An 18,752-nucleotide genomic window follows, 5' to 3' on the forward strand; every position below is an offset into this window, starting at 1 on the left:
AGAAAAATAAAAATTTAGTTTCTCATCGTATTCATATTGCCTAAAGGATGCAGTGACACAGTTTTTTGTCCCCACGGATAAAGTCCAGGGGGCTTATAGATTGGGTCATATCCGTTCGTGAGTCCATCAGTGAGTCCATCGGTTCACGCAGATATCTCAGACATTTTGACAAAATATCATGTGACCTTGGTGACCTTTGACCTCAAATATACTTTATTGTCCATAACTCAGTAACCACAAGTGCTAAACCTTTCATATTTGGCATGATAGGACACCTTATGACACCATATATTGTACCCATTAATTATGCGCATATCTTATTTTGAGCGAGCCAATAGAGCTAGAGGTCTGATTTTTGGTATATAGGAATAACTTAGCAATACAATTATTATGACAAAATGTGACGTGACCTCAATGACCTTTGACCTCAAATATATATATATTTGTCCACAACTCAGTAACCACAAGTGCTACATCCTTCATATTTGGTATGAGACACCTTATGACACCACATATTGTACCTCATCAATTATGCGCATATCTAATTTTGAGCGAGCCAATAGAGCTAGAGGTCTGATTTTTGGTATATAGGAATAACTTAGCAATACAATTATTTTGACAAAATGTGACGTGACCTCAATGACCTTTGACCTCAAATATATATATTTGTCCACAACTCAGTAACCACAAGTGCTACACCCTTCATATTTGGTATGATGGGACACCTTATGACACCACACATTGTACCTCATTAATTATGCACATATCTAATTCTGAGCAAGCCAATAGAGCTGGATGTCCGATTTTTGGTATATAGGGATAACTATAGGGTAGAAATCTAAATATGCCCATCTAAATATTAGACATCTACCATCGAGAACAAAAGAAATTTGCTGTAATTTGAATATTTAAGGAGTTTAAGCAATTTCCACTATAAATAAAGAACCCCTGCCTCAAACTCCACAAAAGTTGCTAGACATATTTTGCCGTTGTCATGCCATTGCTTCGTTTAATAACCAGTTAATCAAATGCCTAATTGACAGGAGGAAATTCAAGACCATATTTGAATAGTAGTATATATTGTCCTCAAAATTACTCTATCACGGCCCAAGTACTCATTGCCTTCAGCAATACTGCCTTGTTATTATTATTATTATTATTATTATTATTATTATTATTATTATTGAAGTTTTATCAGATAATACTAATCTGGAGAAGAAGAGAAAAAACACGCATTACACATTTAAAAATGCTGCCCAAAGAACTGTAATATAATATTCACATGAATACAGTGAAAATTGATAGCATTTGTGTAATTATATTACCAAGTGACTGTAAAACATCATTGAATCAAAGCAGTCATATATTACATCCCCTGCTTCTTTTAGGATTTTAGGATCATACAGGTTGCTTAGTTACTGCCTCTTCTGTGAACAGTAATATCCAAGAACACAGATATTCAGAAAAGACTCAATATAACCAAATGGTGTGGGAGGACGTAAAAGCATTTCTGTTCAGAGTACTTTTTAAACTATTTAACTTCAATATTATTACCAGTTAAAGAATAAAATAATTTATTAATAGATTGAAGTATAGAGGATTTGAAAGTAAAGCCAAGTCCTTCCATTGTGTTGCTTATGTTCTTTATGTATTTATTCATTCAGGGTGAAATGCCTCCCCATGCATTCTGTATGATAGATAAAAACCTAAACAAGGGCATGACAGGTTCTGATGTGTACCTTTGCTACAAGAAGTCAATGACCAGGGCCAATGCAATAGCATACAAAGCAGGTATGGATCTGAAATCTTTGTGATTTAATAACTTTGAATTTATTTTTGTCAATACCAGAATGTGATTTCGTAAATTTGAATGTATTTTTGTCAATACAAATACATGTTCCATGAATGATTCAAGACTACGATAAATTAGATTTGGTCAGATTCTTTCATAGTTGTATTGTGTGAATATTTCATTAATCTGTACCAGCAGTCTGTACATCGTCCACAGACATAGATTAAGTTGGTCATCACAGTGGATTTACTGTAATCCCTGGGTTAAGTGATAATTGCAGCAATAAATTACAAAAGTCATTAATTTTAATGGCATGATGTTTCAAGAGATCCGCTGTGGTAATAAATAATATATATAAAGAGCATTCTAAAGTTTTACACCACAATAAATGTATGTATGATTTGCATGCTGAAACCATAAAACAATGCCTTTAAAATGTCTCATGGTACAGGTATAGTGTATATACAGTATGTTACTTGTACCGTAGGCCTTGAGTTGATGTTGTGCCACCCTCTTGTTAGTACTTTCAAACTTATTTCAGGACAACTTTTCTCGCATTTCGTGAGAGAAGGAAATAAATGCCTGCTTACTTGCCTGCCTGAGGCAGGTAAATTTTTAGATAAGTAGGTTAAATTTGACTTGAAGTTGTAACTTGAAGTTATTAAAGGGACATAGTCACTCTGTTGATGAATTTTAATGTCATTCAAACAAACCATGAACTCAAATTATGTCAATGAATGATATATAATTAGTCCCGAAATAGCTTTGCTTTCCTGATAGCAGAGAATTGCAGGTTTGAAAAGCAAAGTTTATTCACATATTTTCCTAGAATACAGGAAATCACCAGAAATTGTCAGTGTTATCTTTATCCCCAGTGAAGGTATGTTTAGTGACCCCCTCTTCAAACATACAGATTTGGAACAATCAACCAAGCTTCTCAAAAAATATAAAATAAGTAAATTTAAACAGCCCAAGAAAGTAACTGTGTTTCTTTGATGTAAATACTTTTTATGGAAAATACAGCTCAGAGAGGTAATTGTGATTCTGTCTCAATAAGTTATCTCAGCCCAGCAGTTCAAGGTTATAGATGATGTCGTCTGTGTGACTATTTATCATATAATCCTTGTGTGTAGGGATAATAAGTCGATATCCAGAAGAAGACTATGAGAATTCACCACTGCCAGAATCTGTGCCATTGTTTTGTCAACCGATGGGAGCAACAATAGAGTGTTGGTCTTCAAAGAAAGTGCATCCACTGCCAGTCTTTTCAACATTTGTACTGACAGATTCACAAGCTGAAAAGGTAAGACTTCAGACAGTGAAAGAAAGTCAAGAGAGAGAGAGAGAGAGAGAGAGAGAGAGAGAGAGCATATGACAGACTGTCGATCAGTGTTCAGTGTGTAATTATTCTCAAATGGCATTTGACAAATGGATTGAAAAAAGCTCACTTAGACTTTGCAATTGCAGAATACCCGTATTCTTTTTATAGTGTAAAGCATTAATTTGCATTTTGTGATTTAATGAGTGTTTCGCATTTCCGTTCAGGTGTAAAACGTTTGCTCCTAATTCTCACAATGTTGGTCAGGATATTACATAATTGCATTGATTACTGCATCTGATGCATCAGTAAAAACATGTTATCATCGGTAATAACAGTTTATCATCAGTGATTATATCATCTTCATCTTTCAGTCGTCAGATTAACATTCCTGTGTTCATCAGAGGAAAACTTACTGAGAGCAATGCATTGTAAAGGGTCACCTGTGTATAGCAATTCTCACATAGACCTTAAAGTGGCACGCCCACTTGGTAACATTTTTAAAGCACATTTTTGTAATGTCAACGGTCGATATTTGACGTGGCGACTGCGCGCGGATCACGAAATATCGATAAAAACATGTCCTCAAAAAAGTAAAAGTTTGAATTCCGGTGGCCCACCTAAATTCAGCTTCCAAACATCGAACGTTCGGCACTTGGGCCAGTGTCAACTAAGCTATGGAGTACGAGTCTACGCTAACGATGCTGTACGCCACAGTACCATTCGCGTCGGTGATCGGTCATGCTCCCCGGGGGAAAGCCGAGTCTTACTGACCCTGAGAAAAAACGGAAAACAAAGTTTGATTCCACCAGATTTAGCATAGGTGACTAGCACAGTTACGTGCGGTTGATACATAGCGGCCGCCAAGTGGTATGCATAGACGCATACCACGCGCGGGGCGTACTGTGTGGCAGACGACAAAATGTAGTCATCAGAGGCGGCTAATATTTGACACGTAAAAACTGATGTTTATGTGGTATTGGTCAAAAATATAGTACAACTGATTTAGAACAATGAAAACGACAAAAACTAAGGAGAAGTTTTACAAAACTTACCTGAGGTAATGGCATAATGCTGTATATAAAGTCTTTGCAGTGGGAAGTAAATTAATTGCGTCGTTCCAACTTATTGTAGACTCCCTAGAATATCATCAATCAGCACAACAACAAACCTTCGGGGGATTTCGGGTCAAAATCAGAAACGATCGTAAAATTTCGGGATGTGAAAAATATGCTCGGGAAATGACATGTTTTTATCGATATCTCGCGATCCGCGCGCAGTCGCCACGTCAAACATTGACCGTTGGCATTAAAAAAATGCGTTTTAAAAATGTTACCAAGTGGGAGTGCCTCTTTAATATTTTTCACATCATCAGCAATTTCATTCTACAAATCATATCAAATTCTGTCATATAATGTTGTTTTTATACAGTTTATGTGTATCTGAAAGATGGGAGCCTGAGAGTTAGTAAGAGTAGAGCTTGTACGGTTTAGTGGTTGGTTGAAAGCAAGATTGACTATAAAAACTATAAAAGTCTTTATCACAAATCACAAAAAAATATTGATAGGCCAGCTAACACTATTACCTTTCTTTACTATGCTTCATAGACTATAAACAAAACAACATTACAATTGATATTATCCTTGAATGTACATGTAGGCTTGTTTTCTTCATGGCCAGCTTAGAATAAGAGACAAAACATAAGGCCAAGAAAAATAAAAAGTTTGTTTCTCATCCTCTCATGCGTCAATTCAGACCTGCCACGTCAACTCATTTTTCTGCTCATGAGGAAATAAGATGAAAAAAAAAATCAAAACATCAAAATAGGCGCCGATAGTGCATAGACAACACAGTGCTGTATAAAACAGAACTGCAAACAAAATAACTGACACTAACATTCCATTCAGAACTGCACACATATGTCACTGTCATATTAAGCTGTCATAACTGCATTGCTTCACTAAAAGTCAAACCGCAGAACTGTTGCTATACAAAAATACTAAAGCAACATTGCTGTGCATTTATCTCTGCATGCATTCCTATGTTGTTTTCATGTTTTCTGTGCATTCTTGTAGGTTGAAGAATAAAAAAAATTGAGAGGAAAAAAAGAAAACCTGCGTCACCGCATCATTTTTGCAATATGTTTAGGATGAGAAACAAACTTTAGTTTTCTTGGCCTAAAATGGTTTATTTTATTATGCCCATAGCGGATACTATGGTGGTTTTCATGTAGTTTGTTCCCACACTTGGCACACTGACTTTATTCTAGGATTTCACTCAGAAATGTTTTGAATTTCCATAAGGAGTAGCTACCCAGCTGGACTTTTCCATTATTCTCTCAGCAATTATGCATTTCCCTGTTTCTTTGATGGCAGAAAGAAGGTGCCCTTGACCCTGTTGTCAATTTCTGAGCTGAAACGGCTCAGTAGAGAAAATATCAAACTTCCCTGTGGCTTTCAAACATTAGTAAATGCATAAGTACAAATTTGAATTGACAACTACTTTCATAGAGAAATACCTCTTGAGTACTGTATGGGAGAGTGCTTACAGATACTTACCTGATGTAGATGCATTGAAAGCAACAGATGTGATCCTTTCCCAGAAACTCTGAAGCTGAATTGTCAGTCACACAACTAGTAGTATAAATAAGATTTTCAATAACCAGATATCAATTTGTGATAAAGAAAAAATTGTAACTTTGACATTCCATCCATAGACTTTCCAATTTCTTTATTTAATATATGACCAGTTCAAAGTATGTCTTATGTTAGGTAACTTTCCTTTCCTGTATCTACAGTAGTTCATTTTGAGTGGTGTGATTTTCTTGGAAGATTTGGAGTTTGAATAGTTGTCGTTTTTAGCAAGCTGTTGTTGGTCACTATATACAATGCAAGATCCGAGGTACATGAATATTCCCCATTGATTAAGGGTCATTAGCATAGAATTTTAATACCGAAACAATGCGCATTAATGTAATCTGCATATTTGAATATCATTATACCTCGCATCTTGCACTAATAGGGTCACTATTCATGTACTGCGTATGAACTTTACCACAGCATTTACAACTTTCAAGTGATATTTCGTACCATTCACGTCCGCAAAGATAAACTGAGAAAGAAACTGTTTCAACTGGCATTTAAAAAAAAATAAAGTTCACTGAGATGCAAGAGGAGCTGTTGAATTCTGAAATAACATCAAACTATTTACGCCTAAATATTGAAATGCTGAAGTTTTATAGTGTTATTCAGGTCAAAAAATGCAAATATTTATCCTAGACTGTAATTGGAGTGTTTGCTTTTGCTATTTAAAACTTTTTTACTTCCATTTTCCTTGATTAATACGCAGTTCAGTGATGTATTTTGGGCATTCAGTTGATGTTGAAGAAACACTCTGTACATTCAGGCCCAAACAATTCACTAATGTCATGAGTTATTACAGAGAAGCAACAATTCAGGAGAATGGAAAAGATGACATAGCAATGAGTCAGCATTCAGGCTGGCTGAGTAGTTATCATTCAAGCTGTGGGAATAGCTCAGAGTTATGCTATTTCAGAATGCCATTATGGTCAACAGTGGGAGATTTTGTGTCTGCTTTCAAGTCTGTTTTGATATGACACTTGATCACTCAGCCACTCCATCAAGCACACTGAATCCAAACAGCTGACTCGTGTGAAATGTGTGTTGGTGTTTTGTCACAGGTGTATGGTGCTGCAGTCACATTTTACGAAAGTTATCCTGAAGAAAAACTGGATGATGAGCAGAGAAGAATTCTTGGAATGAAAGCTAAAGATAAAGAAGATCCCTACAGACTCTTACGAACTGTTCACACCAACAAATGTATCTGTCTGCTCTCACAGTGGCCGTTCTTTGACGCCTTTAAAAAATTCCTGTCATATTTGTATCGATTATCAATATCAGGACCGCACACTGTACCCATTGAGAGGTGAGTAGCTCCTTGTGATGAAGACATTCTAGGCTGTGATCCATTGGGTATGATACTGGATTTCAATTGATAAACCTTCATGCAGTGGATTTTCTGTATGTTATTTGTTAAGGTACATCCAAAGTCAACAAAAGACATGTCTACAGAGGAGAGGAATGAAATGGGTTTAAATCACCCACACACACATTTCAACCAGATAAAGGTCTTAATAAACCATTGATGTTTTGTAATAATTCATTTCAATGCAAATTATCCAAGTTGTTCCGTCAAGTAACAGCATTACTTGTACATGTTTGCTAAGTCAATCTGAAGAATGGAGAATTTTGATTGAATCACAAGGCAGGTATTCTTGCTTTTTACAAAAATGAAGCTAATGTAACATCCATATCTTCATCTTCCAGTCTATGGAATTTACATTTCCTTCCCGTGGTACTATCTATAATTATTGTTGTCATTCATGATTGTTGTGAGCCTACCGTTGTGTGGAAACCAAGCACCTTATGAAATCACCTGCCCTATCATGCTTGACAATGTGTTCAAATTTCTTTGAAATGAGTTCAGGTTTATCAAAGCATATCTCTGGACATATCTGTTTAGATTTCCATGGTCATGACAGACAGTGCATGAAGTGCACAGTCAAAGACAAACTTTCAGGAACTAAGCATTTAAACAAATACAGATAATAGTTATATATGAAAAGTAGCTTTATTTATGAATGAAAAAGGTGAAATTGACTGTAAGAAAGACTATGAAAGCTAAAGTTATATGTCAGTGACATTTTGCAGTGCAACACCCTGTTTCCCATTTTTGACAATTGAGGAATCTGTAGCAATGTTTAACAAAGACTACTTCATACCAGATGTTGGATATTATATGGTAATTTATTTTAAGAAACTATCGCATCATTGAGTAAAAATGTGACATATTAAATGCATGTTTGTAGCACAATAACGTATCGTAGTTGAAAAGTTAAAGATTTATCCATAGGGTGAATATATCAGATAATATCAGTATCATTTAGCTTTAGAAGTTATTAAAAAATACAAAAAATGTCATATTCTTGTGATCATTGAAGCGCTGGAAGGCGTTTATATTTGACTCAAACTCAAATCAAACTCTTCTCAAATCCTGAAATTCTGAAATTTGATAATGAAAATTATTTCCTAGTCCGTGTCTATCCGAGGGATTTAAACAAGAGTTAACTTATCATGTCATGACAGACTTCCTACATGGTATGAGGGAAATTTACCTGCTGATCACAGGATTTCATAACTTCCTGCAATTGTGGAGAACATCAACTGTATAGAATTCAACCTTGTGAACCATTCCACTGTTGTGTAGTCATCATCTATAGTCATCTTTTATGTTCAGAGAATGGACAATTTCATTCTAGCAATCCTGATGTGATGTAGTGGTAGTCAGCATCCTATAGGTTCCATGATATGTGCTGTCTAAATTAGGTTTTCATGTGACTGCACAATACTCAATATGCAAATAGTCCAAATTTATTTGATGGAGAATTAATTTGTCATAAAATGTTATAGCTGTCAGGCTTACAGCTGTTTTGCAACAATGTGTGTATGCAAGATACTTTGTCGTGAGTCTATTTGAAAACAAGAACAACTGAACTAATATACCATATACACAGCGTGGTATGTGAGTCCGACATTGTATCTTTTACATGTGATCATTTTAGATTATTTTCAGAATTCAGCATCATTTCTGATAAAAATATTTACACTATAAAACATTACCTCATCCCACAAAAATTGTTGTCGTAAATGATGTAAGCACCTTTACGTGTACGATTTTGTAAATATTTTTGTACACTCATAGTTATTAAACATTCTTGATAGAGGGCGCTCAACCTGTAAGTCTCACCAACTGTATTGTGTGAGGGCAGTATAGTGATTCTGCTACTTATTCTTTCCAGGCACATCTCTCATTTTATGCATGAAGTACCATTTCCTACTCCACAAAGACCCAGGATAATGATGCCAGTAAGTCATTTATGAAAATTTAGTATGATCATGGTCAAGTTCATTGATTGTATTTTAACTGTCTCATCCCCGATTCCCTCTCTAGAGGTGACTATATGGACCCATAGTCAGCTGTACCACTGACCCACAGTCAGCTGTATCTCTGACCCACAGTCAGCCGTATCTCTGACTAACCCACAGTCAGCTACACCACTGACCATCAATCAGCCACACCAGTGGCTTAGAGTCAGCCATACTACTGGCAGACACTGAGACAGACAACCTTACCACCGACTGACAATCAGCTTTACCGCAGACTTACAGTCAGCCCTACCACAATTGTGTGAAAGAAGAAAATCAAAAATTTGTTTTTAACATCAAATCATATGCAATTTCAATATTTTAGAGGATATTCAACCTATTTGTATAGAAATACTGGATAATTTCACATTTCAAGGAAAAGATAATTAAATAAATGCTTTCTGTTATCTTTATTTTCTTTTAGCTTGCCCATGATTCCCTGTTCCTGGCACAACCACAGACTTCACCATTACCTTTGAGTGGAGCATCCTACACAGCATTGCTGAGAAACCTTGGACCAGAGAACTGCTTGGCACTGTTGTTGTTTGCAGTCACAGAACAGAAGATCCTTCTACATTCTCTGAGACCAGCAGTGCTCACCAGTGTCGCAGAGGCAGTCTCTACCGTGAGTACAGTAGTGAAAAATTGGTTGGCAGTCATGCAACTTTTATGTCACAGGTTTTTATCCCTTCCATGGTTGACAATATAGAATGCTATATTCCTGTTGATTTTATCACTATGGTGTGTTAATATGCCTAGCTGTGTTTACAAAACTAAGAGGCAGATTTACAGTTTCTGACAACAAACCAAAGAAACCACTCTAAAGAAATGTTAGTGTGCCAACCATTGTATTTGGTGTCTTTCTCTCTTCAGATGATATTCCCATTCACATGGCAGTGTCCGTACATTCCACTGTGTCCACTGGGTCTCTCTGATGTCCTGAGTGCTCCGTGTCCATTTATTGTTGGTGTGGATTCCAGATATTTTGACATTTATGATCCTCCAACTGATGTGGTCTGTGTTGATTTGGATACAAATACCATTTCACAGTAAGTATTGAAATGAACACCTCTCAGCCCTTCATCAACTCTGTCTTGATCCTGTCTTGCTGCATGGTACCTGTGATTGACACATCATCTGGATGTTTGAGGAATTTAATCATCACTATATTATGTAAATGTTGGCAAACAATTACAGCATGAAATTAAGTGCACATGACACTTTGGTATCAGTGTAATTAGTTGTTTGGTTGCCAGAAATATGCTAATAGGTGGTATACTTACCAGTGTTTTCGGATCCAACCATCAGGTTTGCATGCATGGGCACTGGTGTGTTTATGAAGCCACCAGTGAAAAGCATGGTTTTTTCCAAGGCACAGTATCTGACTAACTGCATTTAGTTGAAAGTTTGGTTCTTTTCTAAGTAAATCCAAATTAACCTTGCTAATAGTACGCTTACTTTAAAGGGCCAGTGGCTGTAACTTTTGATGATTTTATCACAAGTGAATTCCAGACTGGAGTAGAATTCAAATATAGACAATAACAGTGCATTTTACTCACATAGGCACTGTGTTAACAAACAAAACAGTAGGTATTTAACATTCTCTTATGAGTAAAACAATAAACTAAAAAGCAAAACCTGGGGGAAAAAATCACCAAAAGTGACAGCTACTGGCTCTTTAATTGCTATTGGAATAATAATATAGGATCTTCTGTGAAAGCAACTTACACAGCATGTACGTAGCATGGAAATAGTCTTTGATAGACCTTCTGTGTTGCTAAGAACTCTTGCACGTCTTGACTTCATAGATTTCATTCATTTGTAGATAGTTGATATCATGATCAAGTCATCCATTTCTAGAGAGAAAGCCATTTACAGAAATCATCATGAAAACCTGCAATTTTGTGAAGCATGTGCATGTGCTGTCTCTGATGAAAATCACAAAAATTGAATTTATTTGAAGACAAACAAGCAGAACTGCAATAATGCTCAGTGTGTTTTACATGCATGTATTAATCATTGACAGAATTCTTTCAGTGTATGGCCCGTGTCATTATTGTCTGAGAATAACAGCTTGCTCTGTAAGCTATTTAAAACTCGTGTACCACTCATTCTGGAAAGTCGTATTTGAAGCAAGAAAACTCTATATATTGCATGTACTGGGATAGGGCTTGTGCAAAACATTTCCAGAAATTCTAGAATTGGCACATTTCAGAGATGTGACAGGTTAGAGGGCACTGTGATGGAGAGATTGATGTGTGAATGGCATTCTTTCTTTTTATGATCATCATCTTTTCATCTGACATTGAATCTGAATTCTTCATCCTCTTTTTCTGACAACCGGCCTAAAATGTGCACCGATGAGTCCTCCGGAGACAGGTAAACATCTATGACAAACAATATCAATGTAAAGACAATGCATGACTTTATAGAATCTGACATTAATTTGCATGCTCTCTTTCATTGTTTCCCTGGTTAGTGATATCAGTAATAGGTTAAGACAAAAAGGCTGCAAAAGAAGCTGTAGTGCAGATCTGTACTTTCAGAAATTGTATCTCAATGTGTGCATTATTGTAGCTTTTAAAGTGATAGATTTGTGAAAATCTTTCCAAGTGCCTTGGTCTTCTCTAACTTACATCTGTTTTCCATGGAAGAGAAAAAAGTAGAGTTATTAACACTGTGTAAACCCAGTGATGAAAACAGGTCTTGTTTCTTCATACTGTGATGTTCTAAGTCTTAATGCTGTCATTCCCATTTTGTAGTGAACTGACTTAAACTTTTTATTAAGACTATTGTAATTGAACTGCAAGTTTGGGTATGGAAGGGTTAAGGCCAAGTTTACTAAGTAATAAAGCTGGCTCCATCGACGTATGAGTGTCAACAAAGCTTTTTATTGGTAGGTCTTGTTTGACATGCACATATTCTAGTTTCAGATTTCTCTGCAATGTGGGCATTATAATCTCTGGAATAACGTTAATGGCTGACTTTTGGTTACACAGTTTGCTGTACTTCACTTCAGGATGGCAAACTTGATGTATTTGACCCACCTTCAGTTCTAAAGACAAAATGTACTTCTGTATAATCTGATCAGACAACAAGATTAGGACCAATCTAATTTAGTTTGAACATGTCTGTGTTTACTACTGCTTTCTTTTGAGCAGATTCCATTGACACAGAAAAGAAATTGTCAAGTGTTTTACACAAGTATTATCATGTCAAATATTGTCAGTCTTGATACAGTTATACAAATATTGGTGTTGTCAGTTTGTCTGTCAGTGCTATTACGTGAGCATGGTAGAGGGCGCTATACTGTTGTGAAGCAATGAAACTGCCTGTCTGAAAAGTCACCAATTCTATGGTATTTGTAAGGGACAGGAGTAGCTTTTATATTGGTCGCTCTTCCCAAACTTTGGGACAGCAATAGTGTTACTGTGTTATAGAAAGCATTTAGCTGCATTTCCAAACCTGGAAATGTCTGTTACTGGGCTATCAAATGCAAATTAGGATGATTATGGTAAGTCATTGACCTAGTGGTTATATGGTCTACGGACCGCGCCTGTAGTCTAAAATGACTCTTTCAGCTGTGTGTAAATTTAGCTAGTATATTTATAGTGAATTTCAGAATAGCTTTGAATTACAACGTGCTTAGAAAAACGTTTCTGGCGATAGAAAATAACGCCATCTGCATTCATTGCAGATGTTCTCCTTTGGTAGATTTTGCAACAATTGAACCAAATACGACGTCCACTGTTCTCATGTAGAGAACACGTTTAATGTAGGAAATGCCAATTGTAATACCGAGAAAAATCTTATCGTTAGCGTTCTGTGCAGTTTCATCGCTGGGAAATGTGATAAAGGTAATATAAGAATGTTAGCGAAGTCAGTGAACGGGTGAGTTTTTCATTGGGAGAGTCGCAACACTGATGATGTTGAATGTGGCACAGTATTGGGTTAAATTGTTGCAAAATTTATCAAAGGAGAACGTTCGTAATGAGTGCAGTTGGCGTCATTTTTCAATGGGCAGAAATATTTTTCTTATCACCCAAGCACGTTGTAATTCCAAGCTATTTTGAAATTCATTGAAGCAGCAAGGAAACAATATAGGCTATCAGTATGCATTTACATTCAAATGATAAACTTATTAGCAATGGTAGTATATCTGCTGTGTATATATGTACTGTTTAATAAATCTATTCCCATTTTTAACATTTTCTATGTGTATGCTAATAGGCTAGTAAACATTTCCTGATAGTACCAAATATAAGTTAATTCATGAGGTTTGTTGGTAATGCCCATGGTGCAATCTGTCCACAGAAAGTAAACAGTTAACCAACAGAAAGTGTAATTAAGCTTTACTCCAGCTTTCCTTGGCATTTCAAGTCCTACATAAAATTAATCTGAAGTTTCAATGTCTATTATCACCAATTATAAGAAAGCCGATTCAGCAAGTGTTTCTGGTCATTGTAGCTGTCGATAATGAAATTATCTGATGGCTTTATAGAAAAGTGGATGGATTGCAAGGTATTGGTATCGAACCCTGATACAGAGAGGTGGTTTCTATCTATGAGTTAACAATGATTTGTTTCCTCAATCACAGGTCTGATGAGAAGAGGTTTATGAATTGGAAAATGTTGCCAAAGGTAATTCTGTAGCAGATACATAACTAACCAATCATCAGAGAATGATGAATGCTTGAAACTCTCAGTCAAAGGGACTACAGCTGTAAATTTGAATATTTTCACTATCTTTGCTCTGTAAAGCAAATACATTTTCTTATTCTCTCCTTGAAGTATGTTGAAATATTAAGAATTAACCATGCCCATGCAGTTCTGTGTTTAAAATATACAATGTCATAATTGAAATATGAATTTTAATCTGGGGTATAAGTCATTTGTCAACAATAATATTTGATATCACACACATGCAACCTGTAATAACAAGATGAACAGTGGAGGACAAGATTTTGAGAGTTGAACACTAGACTTAAATACAGACGGAATAAGAGAAATAGTAAATGCAATATAAATGGAGCTTTGAAAGTCTGCTTAGATGTGTAATGCCTTACAGGGCGGAGAGCAACACTGTGAGGTCAGATTCATTTGAGACCATACTTGGCATAAAAAAACCCCAAAGTACAGCGCCCTCACAGTCAGCATGAACAAGACTCTAATATTACACGATTGACTATTATGAATTTTTCTAGTGTGCGAAACCATCACCATAAACACATATTATCTTTCTTTCCCCGACGGCCTTCAGATTGGTCCTTATTCTCGATAACTTGAGGAGGAATGTTGTCCCATTCTGCAAGTAAAGTGAAATGTTTATCAGAGGGAAGACATGCATGCATGGTGACACCATAGTGGACAAGCAGTAAATTACTTCCAGATCCAATAATTCTTTGTGTGACCACTCAGGCAATTCTGTTCACGTACTGTTGTCTTTCATTATACCAATTTCAGAAAGCTGCCAAGCAGTTGAGGCACACGCTGACCAAGCTATGTACAGAGCTGTATACAGTCCCTGTGTACAGTGAACACTCTGATGATCTGGCTGTAGAAATTGCACCCTTGCATCATGACTTCTCAAAGAAAAAGAAACAGGTAAATGAAAAGACACATACTATAATCAACTTGTGGAACAAATGCTTTTTTTTTTTAACAACAGTGTTCTGACAATGCCTAATCATCTAAAGATAATCAAATTAGTGTTCATGTATACCTTCACTAGACACAGACAGAAGTTTGTGTGCAGATTTTGTGATAACTCGTATAAATTTGTGATGTTTGTAGGAAAATTCATATTCTTAGCAGTGATTTCCCACTGTACATGTATTAATTGATAAATTCAGCAGTGACAAACAAAACTCTCACCTTTAATCAACTCATCATTGTGATGACCATATAAATGATCTGTATCATATTGAGGTAGTATGCACCTCGGAGACAGATATTCGGATCCACAAAGTTTTACGATTCTTTTCTGATCTACCACTTGTGGTGGCTCATTTTAAAGCTGTTGCAGTAAAAAATGTTCACTGTCTTAGTTTTTCGAAATTAAAAATTTTATTTTTCCCCATTCATATTGTAAATTGTTCTGTTCTTCAAATACTTAAATAGTGTATTTTGCTATGGTTTTTATCTATTGGTAGATGAGTATGGAACTCACCATACAGGAAGCCTTCTTACGGTTTATGGCCACAATATTACATGGCTACAAACAGTATCTATTGCCAATTACACAGCAACCAACCATTGGAACCACTGATCCAAGCTCTCTATTCAATCTACAAGGTAGGCTACATAGATGTGAACTAAAATTGAGACTTTTGTAATGGAATTCTCTTCATTTCCTTATTTTCTTAACTGACATGAATATCATAATGTGTTGCTTCAGATTTCCACAATGAATTTTATATGTGAAAGGCACCGTTAGTGTAAAAAGATTTATCTGAGTTGATGCTCTAAGGAAGTCGTTAACAGGACAAAATATGCCATACAGTTGATCAACAGTAACTAGTCAGAAATACAACTGCATGAAATATCAATTTTATGATCAAAAATCACAATATTCAGACAATTTTGAGTTATTTTTGCAATAAATGTGCAATCAATCAATGTTATCAAATGTCATGATTTTGGAAAGGGGAGGTAGCATCCCTCATAGTCCAGCTCTTGTGGAATTCAGGGACTGTATCAATATACGGTACTTAACAATATGATGCTGATTTGGGGTTTTAATGTAGTATTGTATCATGCAGTCTTGGCGGTGTTGGTTTTAAGACGTAACATGTAGTTTGTCAAAATTCCTCAGCAAAATTCTCATGTCATGCCTGATTGTTGTAGTCTAAACATACTTTAGTTCACCAAAACTTATGTTGATATAAGGCTCATGTGTAACTGGAGTCTGCTAGAGCCAGTTGCTGATTTGCCACAAATCAAAACATTTACATAATACTTTTCTGTATTTCAGCTCCATCAGAATACCAATTCTGGTGATTTGGCAATATGATATGAGTTATTGAATGTGTTTCTTCTTTCCTCTAAACTTGCAGGGTTCTTGAAAAGTCGTGACAAAGCAAATCATAAATTCTTCACACAACTCATGAAAACGCAGACATTTATTCGATTCATTGAAGAAAGGTCTTTTGTATCCACCAACGACGCAAGTTTAGCATTCTTTGATGAATGCGCGGAGAAGGTGAGAAATTTACTGACAGCATTTACCAGTATCAATGAATGTGTTCATTGCAAAGTACAGTTGTGTTCTGATGTGAAACATTGTTCAGCCTTCTGTGTTGATAAAGATATTGCGTAACCTCATGTTGCTACCACTTGGAGAAACCACTTCTGGGAATGTTGCAGAGATGGAGAAACGATGGATAGCCATAGTGCAAAATAACTTACAAGTCAGAGTGATTTTGCAAGATTTTGAGTGATTTAGTGATCTCTTTGCCCTATGATACATTTGCCATAAACAAGACTTCCATAGGGTCTTCTCTAGGTGATTTTAGCAATCTCTGTACTACTATGTCCTCACTATGTCCACTCTTTAATGAGAGAGATTATGTCCAATGTGTAAAGAGAGAGATTCCTAAATGGAATGTCAGGTCTTATTATTGGCACGTTCAGATTGATGACTTTGCGTCGGCCCAGGTCGTTAACAGGACAAAATATGCCATACAGTTGATCAACAGTAACTAGTCAGAAATACAACTGCATGAAATATCAATTTTATGATCAAAAATCACAATATTCAGGACCTGGGCCGGGGCCGACGTAAAAAACCAATGTGGACACGCTGAGTCGGCCCTGGGCCGACTCAGTTTTGTCCCGGTTAGAAGGGGGGGTTCAGGGCCGACTCAGGGCCGACGCAAAATTTGGTCCGACGCAAATCGCCAGTGTGGACACGTTACGTCGGCCCTGGTCCCAGTTGACCAGGCCTCCGCCATGGATCGAAGTTGAACTAGTCACCCTATTCGCACAAAACAAACGACGTTTGAAACTAAAGTTTACACCTATCGAAAGTTTTCAATCCAGTCTTTACATTTTAATATCATCCCATGTACGCAGAACTTCCCACCAACCTTTGTTCCGCAAACGAGACCATGTCATTCGATTCCACAGTGCACGTAATAGACTAGAGAGGCATGTCAAAAATGCCGCGCACTGGTTATTTCTCCACTGCGGTCTTATATATACCATATGCTCATCCAATAAGTAGTGAAGATCTCTCCGATGATTAAAAGGGTGAGTGGTAGTCATATTTGCCCTTCTTGTGCGTAAAAACACAGGAAAATCATGAACAGTAGAAACAGCGTGCCATATTCAAATGCGCCATTTTGAACTTTGACAGGTCAGAGGTCACGAAGGAAGGTAAAGTTACGTCGGCCCTAATTCTGGTACCGGTAGGCGTGGACACGGACCAAATTTAATCCCAAAAGGACAATTATTTTGCGTCGGCCCAAATTTCAGTTGGGTTGCCAATGTGAACAAGATAAATGACAGTATAACAAGGCAAATGAATCTCTAGATTACCGGCAGTTAAAATTTCATGAATTGACTTCCTGTTGTTCTAGTCATTTTATGATAAGGCTACCTAATAGACTTATGTGGACTCTTTGCTGATTATATAGCATGCTAAAACAAGGCTGTGCAATGCTGATTCTGTATGTTATGTAAACTTTACCAACAATCAAGTATGATATCAAAACCTTTGTCTTTAGAAATCACTCCAAATGTTTCATAGTGGTATATGACTGTGTCTTAGCTGTCACTGTCTTCAGAATGATCAAGGTAATAACTATTATGGTAGACAACAGCATTCTGTGCTATGTCAAGTCTTCATCATTCATATTGCAGTCTATTTGAAACTCTATGAAAGCTTGCTGAAATAACCATTGTAAACTATTTGGTAGTATAGAATCCAGAAAAAAATTCAATGCTGATAATATTGAACATTTGGTTTTGTGTCACTTTTGTTTGTAACTTCTTTCGACCCTAACAGTTGTTCTATTTAAAGCAGCACCTGTAAATTGCACAGTAAAAATAAGTCACGGTAAATCTGGCTATGAATGAAATCGGCATACTATGTCTTTTCTTATGGATAAATGATGGACAGTTATTGAAATTTACACAGAATCCTACATGGCAGGTCTCAGTTTCTCGGGTGTCAATAGTTTCAGATGTTTTTGCATGGTTTCTTATGCTGTCTCAAGTCCCCTTGAAGATATTGAGTGTTTTGTGGTATTCCTAGAACTCTGTTATTTGACACCCTGAGGTATTGCTTGTTTGAAGATTTGAGAATATTGATAAGTGAAATATACCCTGTGGACACAGTGTTTTACTTTAGGGTAAATTCCAATTTCTGTTTATTTTATCAGATGTTTTCAGATACATTATTGAAATGAACGGCAATGTGCAATCATGCTTTAACAAAAAGCTTTGGAAAGTCAATTTCTTTGTGAACATTTTATTGATGTTCACTTAGAATATCTCAATAGTGTAGCAGATGCTTACTGTTATTATCATGTTAAATACCTTCAGATGTAGCATATAATACAAGACTCATCAAGAGAGGATTTTGAAGAGTAGATTCCATCTGTTTTGCCAGCATGTGGATTTGATTGATATGCTAA

The 18,752-nt window shown here is 36.3% G+C and overlaps 1 protein-coding gene across 1 annotated transcript in view; it reads left to right on the forward strand.

The window, feature by feature from the left end:
• LOC139121915 (C-myc promoter-binding protein-like) overlaps nucleotides 1–18,752 on the forward strand; it is an 81,286-nt gene that overhangs the window by 21,778 nt on the left and 40,756 nt on the right. The window contains 11 exon segments of the mRNA XM_070687230.1: nucleotides 1,665–1,791; nucleotides 2,926–3,095; nucleotides 6,811–7,055; nucleotides 8,989–9,055; nucleotides 9,540–9,740; nucleotides 9,989–10,164; nucleotides 11,459–11,494; nucleotides 13,713–13,755; nucleotides 14,578–14,718; nucleotides 15,267–15,408; nucleotides 16,170–16,315. Of these exon segments, the coding sequence (XP_070543331.1) occupies nucleotides 1,665–1,791; nucleotides 2,926–3,095; nucleotides 6,811–7,055; nucleotides 8,989–9,055; nucleotides 9,540–9,740; nucleotides 9,989–10,164; nucleotides 11,459–11,494; nucleotides 13,713–13,755; nucleotides 14,578–14,718; nucleotides 15,267–15,408; nucleotides 16,170–16,315 (1,494 nt within the window).

Source organism: Ptychodera flava, chromosome 21, assembly GCF_041260155.1.
Source record: "Ptychodera flava strain L36383 chromosome 21, AS_Pfla_20210202, whole genome shotgun sequence".
Lineage (NCBI taxonomy): Eukaryota > Metazoa > Hemichordata > Enteropneusta > Ptychoderidae > Ptychodera > Ptychodera flava.